We start from the raw sequence: 18,339 nt of genomic DNA, 5'->3' as shown, positions 1-18,339 counted from the left end.
AAAGAGATAGAGAGAGAAATACAGTAGATAGGGAGGGAGAGAGAGTAGGTAGGTATGTAGGTAGATAGAGGGGAGAGGAGAGATAAATACAGTAGATAGGGAGGCAGAGAGAGAGAGAGTAGGTAGGCAGATGTTTCCAGGTGTATTTATCCATGTGCTGGAGAAGGAAATCGCTGACAATTTGCAGCACCTAAGACTTTCTGCTGGTACAGCACTTGATCAATGTAATTCTCATCAATCAGTTCAAAAGCTTTCCAAAAGGGGGGGAGTTTTTGCACTCTGCAAACCTCTTAAAAATGGCCAATTTTTCGTGAAAACGGGCCCATTTTTTTAAAAAAAAGGCATGAATAGCCTTTGGGGGGGGGCTTGCAGAGTGTTCCTGGAGGGTTGGGGGGGGAAATGAGCAAAATACGCCCCGTTTTCTGTCAAAAAAGATTGCATGCATAGCCTCATGGAGGCTTATAGAGTGCTGCTGGGAACTGCGGGGGGGGGGAGGAGAATGGCCTGCTTTTTGCTCTTTTCTGCCCTCCCCAGCCCCCAGGAGCTCTCTGAAAGCCTCCATAAGGGTATGCATGGCCATTTTTGTGAAGGGGGTGGGGCTTCGGGGGGCAAAAAATGCCATATTCGATGTATAAGACACATCCAGATTTTCAGCCTCTTTTTTGAGGCAAAATGATGCGTCTTATACTTCGACAATATGGGACTATTAAATAAAACAATCAAGTGGTTTTTTTTTGTGAGGGCAATGAAGGAGTAGTTAGGTCAAACAATGTACGAGTCACTGTTCTATTATAATTTAATTTGCTCACTCGAATATCAGATTATTAATATAATAAGAATTAACATAATTCTTCTAATATGAATGTGAGCAGACAATACATTTCAACAGGAATATTAAAGTGTCCTAATGCAAATTTAGTTGTCACAAAGCAGAATTATTTCTTTTGAAGATAGAAAAATTTGATCAGGTTAGTTGCATAGATTATATAATTACATATATTTTTATTTTTAGGGTTGCAATTGTCTCTAAGACATTTGAAGGAAAAACTGATAAAAAAGAACGGTGGTATGGAACCCAATACAAGCAAGAAAAGATTTCTGATGAAGTCATTAAGGTATGCTAAGGGGAGTGATAGTGTCTTACTAGTGGTAACTAATCCAAATATGTGTTTAAAAAATATTTACACTATTGCAAAGGAAACTTTTGAATATAAATATTACCTGTCGCTTGTGTATGTGCAATGAATAATTTGAAGTTTTTCTCTACCAACTTTATCTACCATATTTTTCGGAATATAAGACGCACCTGAGTATAAGACACAGCAAAGTTTTGAAGAGGAAAATTTTAAAAAAAAGTTTTTGCACTCTGCAAACCCTCCCCAAACGGCCCGTTTTTCATGAAAATGCCCCCCCTTTTTAAAAGGAACGAATAGCCCTTAGGAGGCTTGTAGAGTGCTCCTGGGGGGCGGGGGGCCAAAAACGAGCAAAAAGCGGCCCATTATTTGTGAAAATGGGCCCGTTTTTTGTCAAAAGGGCATGGATAGCCTTTAGGAAGCTTATAGAGTGCTGCTCGGGGCTTGGGGGGCAAAGAATGGCCCGTTGTTTGCTCATTTCTGCCCTCCACAGCCCCCAGGAGCTCTCTGAAAGCCTTCTAAAAGCTACGCATGGCCATTTTGGTGAAGGGACGGAGTTTCGGAAGGCAAAATTATTGTATTCAGTGTATAAGATGCACCCAGATTTTCAGCCTCTTTTTTTGAGGGAAAAAGATGCATCTTCAAAAAATACGGTAGTTTTATGGCATTATGTTGATCTTGTTCTGTATATTTATTAGTGTTTTTCTTCAAAAATTAGATATTTCGAATATAAAAATTTAAAATATTTATTTTCCTAAACTGGTCTATCAAAAATCTTACTTGCTTATTTTGATCTTATGTAGTCCAATGCAAAGAACTGAAAGTACAAATTTCACTACAATTCTATTATTTAAAAGGTGATTTTAAATCCATGTTGTTGTTTGGCGTTGCGTTACCCATTGCGTGTGTGTGTATGTGTGTGTGAGTGAGAGAGGGGGGGGGAGAGAGAGAGAGAGAGAGAGAGTCAGGGAGTCATTTTCTCTCAGTCCAACACATCTCATAGTCGGGAAAATAGGAGGATGAAGCTGTATTGGATATGTTCACCACTTGAGTTATTTACAAAAATAACAAAGGTGGGATACAAATAAAATATAAATTTATATACCTTTAACGTTTTTAACTGCTCAAAAGAATTTGTGTAATTGAAGCTGACAAATGACAGCTATTTTCATGGTAATATTTGTATGGAACAGTCTAGTAATCCAATGTGATGGTTATAGTATGGAAACAATTCTCAGCTTATGCATGTCATATTCTGCATTATGATTACAAAGAAAATCAAAACAATGGACTGCGGACAGTAATAATCATATATCAAATATTGCAGGACGTTATTAACCAGTTTTAATTTTGGTCACAATTTCGAGGAATACAAATGTCTGAAGGTGAGCAGGTTTTAATTGCATTTTTTTTTTACATACTCCACTTATTTACATTTCTTTTACACAGAAATGGCAAAATGCTGACCTTAATGGGAAATTCAAACTTCCAATGAAAAATGAATTTATTCCTACTAACTTTGAAATTGTATCTTTGGAGAAGGACGAACCACAGTACCCAACTCTAATTAAGGTATATTTGACTTCCATAGTTAACAATAGTGAATGTGATTTTACAGTAGAGCTGTATAGGCTAGTTTGTAGTGAATCACCAGCTCCATTCATATTCATTAAATTGTTTAATTTGAATTTCTAATGCAATTTTGAAATTTAGTTCCAGATCAAATTGCACAATCATCTTATACAATGCAAACAGCAGGCTGGTCTAGTGATAATGGTACTGAAATAGGAGCAGGAAATCGTGAATTCTAGTCCTGCCTTACTCATGAAGTCCATCTGAGTAACTTTGAGCCTATCACTGTATCTCAGCCCCAAAAAGATAGTGGCCAGCCATTACTGAAAATGTTCCCAAAAATCTGCAGGGATTTGTCCATGTAGTTTCCAGTACTCAACGATTACACATGCAAACATGCATGTACATATAAAATCCAGTGGTGAGTTTCAACCGTTTCGCACCAGTTTGCACGAACTGGTAGCTAACTTTTTCTGCAGTTTAGCGAACCAGCTGATCCCATCATTGGCTGGCCTCACCCCTCTCCTCCCAGCCACTCCTCATCTTGTTGGCTTTTTGTCTGGCTGTTGGGGGGGAAAAGGAACGGGGGCCTAGGGAGGAGGTGCCTTGCTTGCTGCGGCTGCCAGTGGGCAGGAAGTGGCCAGGGACCACAAGATTGCGCTGCCCACATCGTCCCTGCCGGCCAGCCCACTCAAGACACACACCCTTTGACCAAGCGTGGTGGGCCTGGAGCAGGTCTCCCTCCCCTGCCATCGGCCTGACCTTCGCGGATCGCCGCAGTGAGCAGAGCAGTGCAAGCCCCGCAGGCTGGAAAATTATTTTAATAGAAAATGTGTTTTTTTCTTAAATGCAGGATACTGCTATGTGCAAACTATGGTTCAAGCAGGATGACAAATTTTTCCTTCCTAAAGCTTGTCTCAACTTCGAATTTTTCAGGTAGGCAAACATATTTATCTTTATATTTCTTCAAATTAAATACGGTAATACACACACACACACACACACACCACACACATCAGAATTTATGTAATTTGGAACCCCCATGGAATTGCTTTCCTTCTATTACCAAAATTGCCTATCCCTACCTTCGGCCTCAAATCAGAATTTGATACCTGCAGTCTTGGCCTAATTTTGTGTAGTTTTTCCCAGAGGATGAAAACATGATCCAAGAACTTTTATTTGAAAGCAGAGGTCTGAAATCAAACCTCTCTATTCTTCTCTCCCTTCAAAAGAGGTCACAGAAATACCCACATAAAGCTTTTCTGCATATGAAAAATTCATCCTGGATATGTGGACATGAACTTGCTTGCAGATAGATGTATCTTTTGTTAGATTTCTTAACAACAGGACAGGTGTACAGTCGCTGTGATTGCTGCCTTCATTGGGTTTATTGTTTAGAATTTTTTCATCCTCAGAGATTATTCAGATTCTTTTCAAGGGATCTTAATTAATTACTTACCAATGACATCTTGATTAACCTTATTATGCAAATGTAAAAACATTAAATTACAAATTAATAGTGTAATAATTTATTGTCATGTTAGCTGTTCTTTGTCCAGAACAGTAATGCTTCAATCTTTCACATACATACGTACATACACATGCATTCATTAAAGAGTAATGATATGAAACTACTGGATTTAATAATCAATAAGTATAATAATTCCATTTGGTTTATTACTGGTATGTAGAGGGCAGGCATAGTGCAGAAATTCTAACTTTCATTGCCTATACCAATATGTAAATTCAAAAACAATTACACTTATGTAAATATTTGTACTCTTTCTTGATTAATTACTTAACAAATCTAAACTGTTTACATTAGGGAAAAGTTCACATAAAATGCATGCCAGGTGGAAAAACATTGCAATAGAAAAATTTGCATACAACAAATGTGCGTACAACAAATGCATATATTTAAAAAAAACAAAATCAGTAAAATAATGTTGGAAAAATGAACAAAGTTGAACTTCAGATTTGTGCATTATTAATATAGACATCATTTTTCAGAGAGAAGAAAATATATTTATGTGTTGCCTTTGGAAATAAGATTTTGGAATACTTCAAAAATTGCATGTTGCTTGCAAGAAATTGCTACAATATTTTGAAAATCACTTTGAATCAGAGTGGATAAAAATCAATGATTTTTTAAAATCAAATTTATTTTAATAAAATGCTTTTGGAGTAAAAATCTATCTAAATATAGTTTTATATTTAAGATACATTAATAATTTAGTTTATTCAGCATGAAATGGAGCTTAGTTATATAGCATGAGGCTGTAATGTTCTGAAATATTAGGACTGTTGGTGAGTCAACAGTGGGTCAGAGGAGGAGCTGCTGCAGGGTAGAGATGATATTTGTTGTTTAAAAATTATGATTTAAATCGAGTTGATTTAAATCAAGCCTTTTTACTAGTGAATTGAATCATGATTTAAATCGACTTGATTTAAATCAAATCCACCCTGCTTTGAATGTCCAGTTCCGCCTGTGTGCCTGCATTATCTACTTTTTTTGAAATTACCTCCTTCCAATGAACTTTTTAAGAACAAAGAACTCTGTTCTATCTCCCCGCTGGTATACTTGAATAGTTCCCAACACATAGATGTAGCAAACCAATCTTCAGAATTTATTAATGTAAGCTTACCTTGTCTCCCAAGGTAGAAAATTAGAAAAATTATTAACTTTCAAAAATGTTGATATTGCCCATTTTAAGATCTTTGCTTTTGAAGAAATATAGAAAAAAAATCTGGATGATTTAACATTGTGAAATGGTAATTTTTGTATTACAGTATATTGTTTTTCTAATGAGACATAAAACAGAAATAGAAACTATTCCTTAAACTGAGAGTTAGTTTTTGCTGAGTTGTCTTTTTATTATTTCCGATATTTGTGGTTTTACAAAAGGAAGAAAAATGTGAAGATTATAAAAACCTCAGGAGTTTAAATGAGAAAAGACAATAAGAAAGATAGAATTGGACTGATGAACAGCTCGTGAATCAGCTATGTGATTCAGACTTATGATTGCTCTAAAAATGGTCGTAGCATTGAGTCCGATCACCTGGATACTTGACTTACACTCATCACAACTTATCACCAAAATTCTGGTTCCAATTGTGGTTGTAAGTCATGGATCTCTGCGTAAAAAATGTAGTGCAGGAATGGGCAGGATGAAAAATATATTAAAAGATGAGATACAGTAGTTACAGTTTTAACTGGTACTTGAACAAAGAATATCATTGCTTAATACAGGTAATCCTTACATACAACTGTTAGTTTAATGACAATTCAGAGTTATGACCGCCTCGAAAAAAGTGATTTACAACCTATCTTCACACTTACAATTATTGCACTATCCATAATCATGGGATTGCAATTTAGGCCCTTGGGAACCAGCTCACATTAACAATCAGTTGCAGCATCCTGCAAACACATAATTACAATTTGCAGTCTTCCCAGCTGGTTTCTGATGGAAAATGTCAAAGCTGGCTTGCTTAATGACCTCTTTGTTTGTTTATATCCTGCCTTTACACAATTCAAGGCGACAAACATCCAATACACCTTCCTCTTCCTATTTTCCCCACAACAACAACTTTGTGAGGGTTAGGCTGAGAGAGAGTGACTGGCCAAGATTCATCCAGCTGGCAACAAATAGGGTAAAAATGGGTTCAAGTCAAGTGATGACTTGCTTTATGTCTGCACCGACTTACTATAAAAATTCTGGTCACAATTGTGGCAGTAACTTGAATTCTGCCTATAGTACATTACTATGAAGTGGTAACCATCAAATAGTCACGATATGGTTGCAAAGCTCACAAAACTACTGTCCATTCAATCAACTGAGTTTTTCCCCCAGCTTCTACTGATACAACAGGTTTAAAGGTAGGTGTGCCTCCTTTCCATGGGTTATCTGTCTGCAATAGGTTCTGTGGTAGTAACCTGTCTCTCTCTTGACTTTCTACATTGAGCATCAATGTCTTGTTGACTTCCATATATTGAACCATTGAACATAACTTCATCTGCTGTTAGGAAAAGGAACCTGTTTTTTTAAAAAAATTCATCAATCAAATTAATACAAAACTTCAAAGAGCTGTTTTGGGATTTCAGATTGCCCACATCAACTAATGTGTAACCTGCCTAGGTCCACTTAGTTCAGGGGTGTCCAAACTTGGCAACTTTAAGACTTGTGGACTTCAACTCCCAGAATTCCCCAGCCAGCTGCTGGCTGGGGAATTCTGGGAGTTGAAGTCCACAAGTCTTAAAGTTGCCAAGTTTGGACACCCCTGACTTAGTTAGGCACAGTAAAGCTCCACATTTACTAAACATATACAATAATAATAATACAATAATACAATAGTAGAGTTGGAAGGGACCTTGGAGGTCTTCTAGTCCAACCCCCTGCCTAGGCAGGAAACCCTATACCGTTTCAGACAAATAGCTATCCATCATCTTCTTAAAGACTTCCAGTGTTGGGGCATTCACAACTTCTGGAGGCAAGCTGTTCCACTGATTAATTGTTCTCACTGTCAGGAAATTTCTCCTCAGTTCTAAGTTGCTTCTCTCCTTGATCAGTTTCCACCCATTGCTTCTTGTTCTACCCTCAGGTGCTTTGGAGAATAGTTTGACTCCCTCTATATTTTTTGAATATATTTTGTATATTTAAAGCTGCTAATTAAGTATAATAAGGAGGTGCAGTGGCCTAGTGATTAAAACCTGGGCTTGTCAATGGGAAGGTTGGCAATTTGAGGCACAAATAACATGTAATGGGGTGAGCTCCTGCTCTTGCCCCAGTGCCTGTCAACCTAGCAGATTGAAAGCATGCCAATCCAGGTAGATCACGGGATCACAGAAGTATATTTGAACAACCCTGGCTCCCTCGGCTAAAAAACCGGAGATGAGCACTATCCCCCAGTGTCAGACACAGCTGGACAGGGGAAATCTTTACCTAATTAGATATATTACAGATTTAGTACATTTGAATAGCCTGTGATCACAATAAATTATTCAAGAAGCAAGGAATTCTTCCTATGGATTAGAATGCATGTATAGACCAACTTCCAAATGTGTATAGATAAAAAAAGTCCTACCAAAATAATGATCAGATAAGAGCAGTCAGAATCTGGGCCAAAAAAGTAATTTGATAAATCGTCTCAGACAAGCCCCTCCCTGTTTCACACTGGCATAAAGTGATGAATAAAAGTAGTACTGACTTACGTGACATTGGTTTCTTAGTCTGGGCTACCCTAGAGGGCTGACAGTTAAGAATGAGTGTTTAATTGAGTGCATGTTCGGTCATTTACTTGCTGCATGACAACAGTAAGTTTGAGAAACATAGCTGTAATACTATTCAAACTTTTCTGAAAGGAAGTCCCATTATGTAGAAGATGATTTTTTAAATTAAACATACAGTAAATAGAATAGTTTTGTCCATTAGACATTTGTGAGTGAGACAATTTTCCTATGACTTTTAGAGTATTTCCATTTTTCTTAAAAATGAAACATATTAGATAAACGATTTGAAATGTTTAAAAATGTTAAAATGTTACAACATATTACCAGCCCTCAGCTATTTTAAATATTAATATTAATGTTAAATTGTGCACCTTGTTTCTTTTATTTTTAATAGAGAAATTATTCCATAAACTTTTTATAACAATTTCAATATGACAACTTTGTATTCTCTTAATTGCTACCTATGCAAATAAGAAGTAGAAGTTAGACTTCCCTGTACAATAAACTGCCTCATTCCACATCAAGTTGTTGGTCTTTAGAAGTATTGTTGCTTGAAACATGACTCGAGTCTTTGAGTTGTCTTTATTATAACACTATCTGTGCAGACTATTTTATCTCCCTGGATATTGCAAAAATATATTGGAAACTTTTTAAGTACTACAGATGATCAAAAAACATATCTTGTATGCTTAAAATAGAAGAGGGTTGTATTTTAGTAATAACCCACAACATTTATTTTTCTTATACTTTGAATCCAATTTACTGAAGTTTTACTTAGGTGATATATAAGTTAAATGTGAATTTATACATCCTTTCTGTAAAAACCATCAAAGTGTAGAACAACCAATTGAAAAAGAGCAATTAAACAATGAGCTGCTTTTAAAAAACAGATTTAGAAAAGCGGATTAATGTATTTTGTATAATCTGCAAAATATTAAAATATACATACTTTTACAAAAGCATCCTAGAGTTGCCCCAAACACTGATATGGGTGGTATATAAATTTAATAAATACATAAATCATAACTTTAAAATGCTTTCCACGGTTTGGCATTTGTGAGTGTAAAGCTATTTCATGCACGCCCATGAAATTAGCCTTTGCAAGTAATAAATAGGATAGATATAAAATGAGACTTTTATTCTGTTTATCACAAGGATAAACTTAGAAGAATTCAACACATTTGCAGGCCATCCTGGCAGATTAGTCCATTGGATAATGAAGAATTGGAACATGCAATTGCACAACACCAATCATTTCTTAGATGGGAGATTTCTTAAGCCATTCAGGAGTTGGACCTTTGAAGTCAGATCAACAGTTTGATTTGAGATCAGATGAATAATTAGCACATAGTGCATCTCTTTTGACATCACAACATGGATATTTCAAAGGAAGTTCATTTGCTTCTGGAACAGATTCTGTTTTCTATTTTAAGGACTTGACCAGCATCACCTCCATCTTGTCTGTTTATGATCTCGGATTGTTTCATCCACATTCAGCCAGTTGTCAAGTTCAGGAATATCATTTGCTTCCTTAGTATTGAATGACAAAAGACCGTCTATTAGTGATACTGTTTTCCAAAATCTAAAATGACTATTTTAACTGTTTCATATAGCTAACAAATAATGTAGAAAATAAAACATAGTAGTTTCAAATAAGTATTTAACAAACATCTTCTGGATGTGATCAGACTCAGCAAATTACAAAAAATAGCAAAAAAAAACATTATTAATGGTAGTAAAAACATATTATTAACTGAAAGTCTAATTTGAAACATGTTCAGTATAGATGAAAGTCCACTTTCACCTTTACACATCTAGAGTAGCAATGCTACCAATACTCCATTTTTGTATTTTTCTATTCATGAATTGTCTTAATGGTACTCATAACAGGAAGTACCAACTTTTTTTTAACGTACCTTGAGACCCAGTATTGCGGTTTTATAGAATTGGGAATTATTTATATCAAATATTTTACTTCTAACATTTTCTTCCAGCCCATTTGCTTACGTGGATCCCTTACATTGTAATATGGCCTATTTGTACCTTGAACTACTCAAAGACTCCCTCAACGAGTATGCATATGCAGCAGAACTAGCTGACTTGAACTATGGTCTCCAAAATACCATCTATGGGATGTATGTAAGTACAAACATCAAGAAGACTCTTAAGAGTCTTAAATTTACTTCCAGGAATCAAACAATTTGATTTGCTGGAAACATTTTAAAAATGATTTTCCCAATTGCGGATCTAATTTTAAATTTCCTTTTTCAACCTTGATTTCTAATTTCTCATAATTTGGATTTTACATGAAATATTCTTAGTCTTCAAGATTCCCATTCATATTCAGATTTTTTCATTTCATTTTATATCATTCATTAAATTAATGAAATTAAATGAAATTTAGCCCAAATTGGAGTTCAGATTCTACTTCTTTCTTCCAGAAGTTAAATCGTTAATGTTAACAAGGAAATAAATTCCTTATTTTACATTAGTATTTCATTCCCAGAAATAATGGTTATGAGGCTGCATATACATACTCTTCAGTCATGTTTCTTCATCCATTATCATGTCACGAAGTATCAAAGCATCCTTTTTTTCTTTTTGTTAGTCGCTACCTTTATATTGACCCTCTCCATTGCAACATGACATACCTATTAATGAGGTTGTTGAAGGATGATTTAAAAGAGTATACATATGCAGCACGCCTCTCAGGTTTGAGCTATTTCATTGCATCAGCAATGAATGCAATACTTGTAAGTAAGATGGAGGAGTAGAAAGAAGTGAGATGGCTTGAGAGTTATGCACTTGGAAAACGCTTGCTTTTTTCAATATTTTTTGCATAACCAGCTACCAGTTCTGTATTTCTTGCATCTCTCTTATCTGGAAGTGTCTGGAAAAATATGCTTGGTTTAGCTATGATTGCAGTGCTTTTTTGTGGCCATATAGTGCTTTGTAAGACATTTCTAATTTGCATCCTTCTGTATTTAATATCCTGGAAAGTATTACTTTGACTTTTTTACATTATCAGTCTTTTAGATACTTTACATTAAAAATAAACAGTGGTGTTAGTCTAATATGTTTATTGAGGCACAAACATTTGCAGGGTAGAGTCTATTTTGTTAAACATTTCACTGAACTAAACACCACTAACTGCATTATTGGCTGTAGAAAAATTGCTTGTTAGGGTAACTTGAGTATTATAAATTGAGCTTATTTATTTTTACAAATAAAAATTTCTTATACAGTATATCATCAATACCTGAGATTTTTGGTCAAATATAAAATATCTGTTTTGTTTAACGTTTTAATTGTCACTTCTTTAAAGAGTTTAATGTTATTGTCTGAAGAAAAGATGTTTTGAAAGAAGTGTGTATTGTATAAATATTGTATAATGGAGTGTTAAAAATTGAGTAAAAAATTGGGTTCTCCAGTGCTCTTTGAGCTTAGTTATTTTCTTGCAGACATTTTATTTCCGGGCTAGGAAGCAATACAAAGAAGAATGGAGTATGCTGGCTGTTTGTAGCTTGCCCAAACACTTTTGCTGGGGTATATGATTTTTTCTTTGATGGTTTCTTGAATGGGATATTATTTCCTCCTTTACTGTTTATGTGGTGCTGTTTTCTGCTTATCTGCGTGTTGGTTGCTAGACAGCATGTGTTCTAGGCTGTTTGTGTCTGTTGAAGGCTGATATGGCTGAATACATAGCTTCCAAGTTTACCTTAATTAAAGAATAATCAAGGTGGAAGCATCCACTACAGATAGGGCAAGACACAATATATACAAACAGCCAGCAAACCTACTCCCCACTGGTGGGGTTTCCTAGCCTGGCAAAAAAATATACACCTCAGCACCAAAAAAACTTAGCTATTTGACCTTTAGCTATAATAGTCTCTTCTGTTGTAACTAAAATACAATTTAAACAACATCGTAGTTTCAGTTTAAACTTGAAATGCTGTACCTAGTATGGCAACCTGCATTCTAAACTACCGTATTTTTCAGAGTGTAAGATGCACCGGAGTATAAGACGCACCAAGATTTTGAAGAGGTACATTTTTAAAAAGGTTTTTGCACTCTGACGCTCTCCCAAACCCTCTGCAAGCCCCATTTTTTGTGAAAAATTGGGCATGGAGAGAGTTTGAGAGGCCTGCAAAGTGCTCCTGGCGGAGGGGGGGGTGGGCAAAAATGAGCAAAAAGCAGCCCGTTTTTCACAAAAATGGGCCCATTTTTTTTGCAAAAACTCAGGACATGCATAGGCTTTGGGAGGCTAGTAGAGTGCTTCTGGGGGCTGGGGGGAGGGAAATGAGCAAAAAACCAGCCTGTTTTTTGTGAAAATGGACCCGTTTTTTGCAAAAAACAGGCCATGCATAGGCTTGGGGGCTGGGGGACGGGAGGTAAAAACAAGCAAAAAACGCCCCAATTTTTTTGCTCATTTTTGCCCTCCCCAGTCCCCAAGAGCACTTTGCAGGCCTCCCAAACCTTCTGCGTGCCCTTTTTTGCGAAAAACAGGATGTGTGGAGGCGAGGTTTCGGGAGGCCAAAAATGCTGTATTCAGTGTATAAGACACACCCAGATTTTCACCATCTTTTTTGGGGGGGGGGGAAGGTGCGTCTTATACTCCAAAAATACGGTATTTTGCTTCAGCAGTGTTTCTGTATCTTATATTTTTGGATCACAAATGGATCAACAAAGATAAAATTGCTTCTTAATTCATCTACCATGTCATTTTCATTTTTTCTTGTATCATAAATATTCATTTTAAAATGTTATATTCAGAGACTGGAGCTGTGTTCTATTAAAAGGTATACTTCAGTTTTTATGCTTAATTATTTCTGTATTACAATATAACAGAGGATGTCCAACAGACTAAAAGAAGTAAACATCCATTCTTCACTTATGTATGCAAACACTGAATTATTCAGAGTGATGAGTAATGATAATATATATTATTAACATAATTTTAAATGACAGTGTTAAAATATTTATATGGTTTACAGTTAACCACTTTATGAAGTACCATAGTTTAGTAATCTGTCATATTCATGAATTAAGTATTCTGATACTCTGCTTTACCTTAATAAAAACCCTGTGAACTGTTCTGTGTTAGTAACATTGAGTGGAAAGTTTTTCTTTCATATTTTTCTGTAATAGTAAGGTAATAAATAATAAGAGTACTTTTAGTCTTTACTTGAAGGGAAAAAAACTAAGTTTGTTTACTCTTCTCTCAAACCATATCAACATCGTTTTTTAAAAAAATACTATTTCCCCCCCACAAACCAATTGCATACCACCACATTAAACTTTACTCTGCAACATGGTACAATGTATTTTCCATTGTAATCTAAATCCCACTATGTTTAACTCAAATTGTTTGCATTCAGAGAAGGAAACAAATCATCATAACATCATATATGTAATGCTGTGCAATTAAAGTTTAAATTGGATTTCTATTGATTGGAGGGAGAGAATTCCCCAATGTTGGTTGGTGCCTATTGCTCTTATTCGAGATCTTTTCTTTTAATAGATGGAAGGGATACTTAAAGTATACAACTACTTATGTATTCTCTTTGTGTAGCTTTCTGTAAAAGGTTATAATGACAAGCAACATATTCTGCTGAAGAAGATCATTGAGAAAATGGCTACCTTCGAGGTTGATGAAAAGCGGTTTGAAATTATCAAGGAGGCGGTAAGCCATCTGAAAAGTTTGATCCTATTAGAATGACAAACGCCCTATCTATGAAAAAAAAGAAAGGCATTAAACATGAATTGTTCTATTTCTGTGCCGTAAAAATGAACATTTGTTGAAAAGGGCAACAAATGGGTGGGCACAATGCATAATTCTAAACTAAAGTTAGAATCCTGAACACTTAATAGGGAATGATCTTCACTAATCAGTGACTTGAGTAGGCAATGTAAGCCTGTGACCCTTAGCCCTTCAGTTTGCAAAAGGCTAAGAATCCATGCTATAAATAAATGCTCACCATCTCATTTATTAGGGATGGATTTTTCACTCATTGCAGTGATTTCCTGATTCCTCAGCTACACCCTTTTGACTATTAAAAATGTCCAATTTTAGGGCTGTTTTATTAACCAATCTCCCTTCCTGGTTTCATGTCTTGATGAAGAAGGAACCATAGTTCCTTCTATATTTATTTGAATGCTTATTTTGAGTATGAAAGTGATTAAATCAGTGAAGTTTATTGAAAAACTACATTTTGCCTTGGCTTTTGTTTTTAATAGTATATGCGATCACTTAACAACTTTCGAGCTGAACAGCCACATGAGCATGCAATGTATTACCTTCGGCTCTTAATGACAGAAGTTGCATGGACCAAAAATGAATTAAAAGAAGCTTTAGATGGTAAGATTTTGCCAAATCTAAATTGCATGATTTCTATGTTATTTGGTAAGTTAATTTGGTTTACTTTAAAGGAAATATGCCCTAATATCTTGTGGAGTATTTGGACATTGTGATTGCTGTGAGGAGTTGTCCCTCCCTCCCTCCCTCCCTCCTCCTCCCTCTCTCTTATATGTACAACTTACATGAAGCATCCTTTCGTAAAGAACAATGTTTACATAAAGTGCACAGTGTAAATTATATAGTGGTAAGGTAGAAAGTAATAAAGGATGACATGTTTTGTGATGATTTACACGGATGTGAAAATAAGTCTACAGAAAACAATTTATGTATTTCAACAGATAATACAAATTCAAATTCAATTTTTAAAATAAATTTTCGATATTGGTGCCCATTTGTTTTTTACTTATTATTTAAATACAGTTTTCCTTTACAATTGGGATTGAAGTTTGCTTTACAATTGGGATTGAAGCTGTCCCCTTACTATGTGCAGGTGAAACTTGAAAAATTAGAATATTGTGAAAAGGTGCAATATTCCAGGCTCAAAGTGTCCCACTCTCAGCAGATAATTAAGCCATAACATCTGCAAAAGGTTCCTGAGCCTTTAAATGGTCTCTCAGTCTGGTTCAGTAGGAATCACAATCATGGGAAAGATTGCTGATATGACAGTTGTGCAGAAAACCATCATTGACACCCTCCATAAGGAGGGAAAGCCTAACAAGGTAATTGCAAAAGAAGTTGGATGTTCCCAAAGTGCTGTATCAAAGCACATTAATAGAAAGTGATGTGGAAGGGAAAAGTGTGGAAGAAAAAGGTGCACAAGCAGCAGGGATGACTGCAGCTTGGAGAGGATTGTCAGGAAAAGGCAATTTAAAAGTGTTGGGGACTTTCACAAGGAGTGGACTGAGGCTGGAGTCAGTGCATCAAGAGCCACCACACACAGATGGATTCTGGACATGGACTTCAAATGTCGCATTCCTCTTGTCAAGTTACTCCTGAACAACAAACAACGTCAAAAGCGTCTTACCTGGGCTAAAGAAAAACAGACCTGGTCTGTTGCTCAGTGGTCCAAAGTCCTCTTTTCTGATGAGAGCAAATTTGCATCTCATTTGGAAACCAAGGAACCAGAGTATGGAGAAAGAATGGAGAGGCATATACTTCAAGATGTTTGAAGTCCAGTGTGAAGTTTCCACAGTCTGTGTTGATTTGGGGAGCCATGTCATCTGCTGGTGTTGGTCCACTGTGCTTCATTAAATCCAGGGTCTACCAAGAGATTTTGGAGCACTTCATGCTTCCTTCTGCAGACGAGCTTTATGGGGATGCTGACTTCATTTTCCAGCAGGACTTGGCACCTGCCAACCCTGCCAAAAGCACCAAAACAAATCAATGACCGTAGGGTTACTGTGCTTGATTGGCCAGCAAACTTGCCTGACCTGAACCCTCTAGAGAATATGGGGCATTGCCAAGAGAAAGATGAGAGACATGAGACCGAACGATGCAGAAGAGCTGAAGGCCGTTATTGAAGCATCCTGGTCTTCCATAACACCTCAGCAGTGCCACAGGCTGATAGCTTCCATGCCAGGCCGCATTGAGGCAGTAATTGCTGCAAAAGGGGCCCAAACCAAATACTGAGTACATATGCATGCTTATACTTTTCAGAGGTCCAATATTGTTCTATGTACAATCCTTGTTTTATTGATTGCATGTAATATTCTAATTTTCTGAGATTGTGGATTTGGGGTTTTCATGAGTTGTAAGCCATAATCATCACAATTATGACAAATCACGGCTTGAACTATCTTGCTTTGCATGTAATGAGTCTATCTCATATATTAGTTTCACCTTTTAAGTTGCATTACTGGAATAAATGAACTTTTGCACGATATTCTAATTTTTTGAGTTTCACCTGTATAGGAAAAGAGTATAGAATCTACATGATAAACATGATTTACAAAATGTGATGATTTTCTCTTACTATCGCAACCCATATTCATCTTAGTATTAGACGCTTTGTGAGTTACAGTTTTATGAGGAAGAAAGACAGGATTTCCTTTGTAAAAGAATTGATCACATTTCTTTCTTTCCTCTACCTAGCTTGTGTTTAGTTTTGTTTTTCTACCTTTCCCACTATGCATGTCTATAATAATAGGAAGTTGGTGAATTTGGACTAAGCATATCATTTTTTGTCTGTTTATTGATGGCTGATTACTTTGGGTAAATTAATGAGTAGTTAAAGGTCTAAAACAGGTTCTATCAAAATGTGTGAAAAGATTGATATTAAAAGGCATATCCCACGGAATGCATTGCAGTATATCCATGTTTCCCCGAAAATAAGACAGGGTCTTATTTTCTTTTGACCCCCGAAATAAGCACTTGGCCTTATTTTCATGGAAGCCTTATTATTTTTGAGGTGCAGAAGGTAGCAAGTGTGGTCACCTCATGGCTGCTGCTGTGTTGCAATATTTTCAGGGAGGGCTTATTTTCAGGGGAGGGATTATTTTAGCGCATGCAATCAAAAGCCCAATTGGGCTTATTATCCGGGGAGGGCTTATTTTCAGGGAAACAGGGTAGTAAAAAGCATCCAGATAGAAATGTATGATTGGTTGCATAGTCATCCAGACTGGATTTGGCATTTTTGTCCACCTTCTGAGGGCTTAGATAGGAATGTGTCATTTAATAATATTAAAGATATGGTCTCGGGATGTAAGCTGTTCTAAATAAAGCTGCCTTTTGAGATTGTATAATGGTGATTTTGTCAATGCTGATTGTGTTCAAGTGGTGCTCTAGTTGTTTTGGTATTGTACTACAAGCATATATTAGTATTAGTACCGTGTTTCCCTGAAAATAAGACAGGGTCGTATTTTATTTTGACCCACAAAATATGGCCTTGGTCTTATTATCGAGGGTGGGGGAGGTGGGGGTCTTATTTGTGCCGGATGAGCGGCTGGCCGGCACTGCTCTGATGTGTCCTGTCACCGCCCTGTGTTGGGTTGGGCTTTCTTTGCGAGGGGGACAATTTGGGGAGTGAGAGAGTTAGGAAGCCTGGGTTGGCGTGGGGCAGTTTCTCCAGTGAAGCGTCTGATTCATCCCCAGGGGTGAGCGTTTTGCCTCCTCTCTGCCGCAGCTTGGAAGCTGCAGAGGAAGCCTGCCATGCCCGGCGAGGGGGGAAGAAGAGACGAAAAGAGAAGCCACGTCTCGCTCCACACCTCTCACGTCTCCTCCACCCCACCTGCCACCCCTCTCGCTAAAGAGACGGTGGGGAAGGGAAGCATCCTGGATTCTGTTAGCATTGGGGCAGGGTGGGAGGAGTTGGGCTGCGAGAAACGTGTCCTACCCGAGACTTGCAGCTCCGTCGTGTTTCTCGCTGTTTTGTCCAGGGAAGCACCCTGTAAAAAAAATCTCGCGAGTTCAACTTCCCTGGACAAAACAGAGAGAAACACGATGGAGCTGCAAGTCTCGGGTAGGACGCATGTCTCGCAGCCCAACTCCTCCCACCCCGCCCCAATGCTAACAGAATCCAGGATGCTTCGCTTCCCCACCATCTCTTTAGCGAGAGGGATGGCAGGTGGGGTGGAGGAGACGTGAGAGGTGTGGAGCGAGACGTGGCTCCTCTTGCTGTCACTTCTCCCTCTCCTCCCCGGGCATAGCAGGCTTCTGCAGCTTCCAAGCCAGGGCAGAGAGATGACAAAGGGTGAAACGTTCACCCCTGGGGATGAATCAGATGCTTCACTGGAGAAACGGACCCACACCAGCCCAGGCTTCCTAAATATCTTGCTCCCCAGATTGTCCGCCTTGCAAAGAAAGCCCAACCCGATGCAAATGCCGCCTCCAGCCACCTCTTCATCCTGGTGTAACTACGTTTTGAAAGGATGATCTGCGGGGGGGGGGATTTCCTGCACATTGGCAGCGGCGTCTCCTCACATGGCTTCTCCTGATGTCCCAGGTACGAAGCAACATCCCGTAAAGGAAGGCATGGAAATCCATACAACTGGGGATGTCAGAAGAAGCCTTGTGAGAAGACGCCGCTGCCAATGTGCAGGAAATCTCCT

General features: G+C 37.4%; 1 protein-coding gene across 8 annotated transcripts in view; it reads left to right on the top strand.

Moving 5' to 3' along the window:
• IDE (insulin degrading enzyme) overlaps positions 1 to 18,339 on the top strand; it is an 84,207-nt gene that overhangs the window by 43,120 nt on the left and 22,748 nt on the right. For all 8 annotated transcript variants that reach the window (XM_081953917.1, XM_081953916.1, XM_081953912.1 and 5 more), the window contains 6 exons: positions 1,013 to 1,115; positions 2,583 to 2,705; positions 3,559 to 3,641; positions 9,930 to 10,074; positions 13,508 to 13,618; positions 14,173 to 14,293. In XM_081953917.1, the coding sequence (XP_081810043.1) occupies positions 1,013 to 1,115; positions 2,583 to 2,705; positions 3,559 to 3,641; positions 9,930 to 10,074; positions 13,508 to 13,618; positions 14,173 to 14,293 (686 nt within the window). The remainder of the gene's footprint in view (positions 1 to 1,012; positions 1,116 to 2,582; positions 2,706 to 3,558; positions 3,642 to 9,929; positions 10,075 to 13,507; positions 13,619 to 14,172; positions 14,294 to 18,339) is intronic.

The sequence above is a fragment of the Natrix helvetica genome (assembly GCF_964273705.1).
Source record: "Natrix helvetica genome assembly, chromosome: 5".
Lineage (NCBI taxonomy): Eukaryota > Metazoa > Chordata > Lepidosauria > Squamata > Natricidae > Natrix > Natrix helvetica.
The sequence above is the reverse complement of the archived record's forward strand: the minus strand, read 5'-3'. Positions and strand labels throughout refer to the sequence as shown.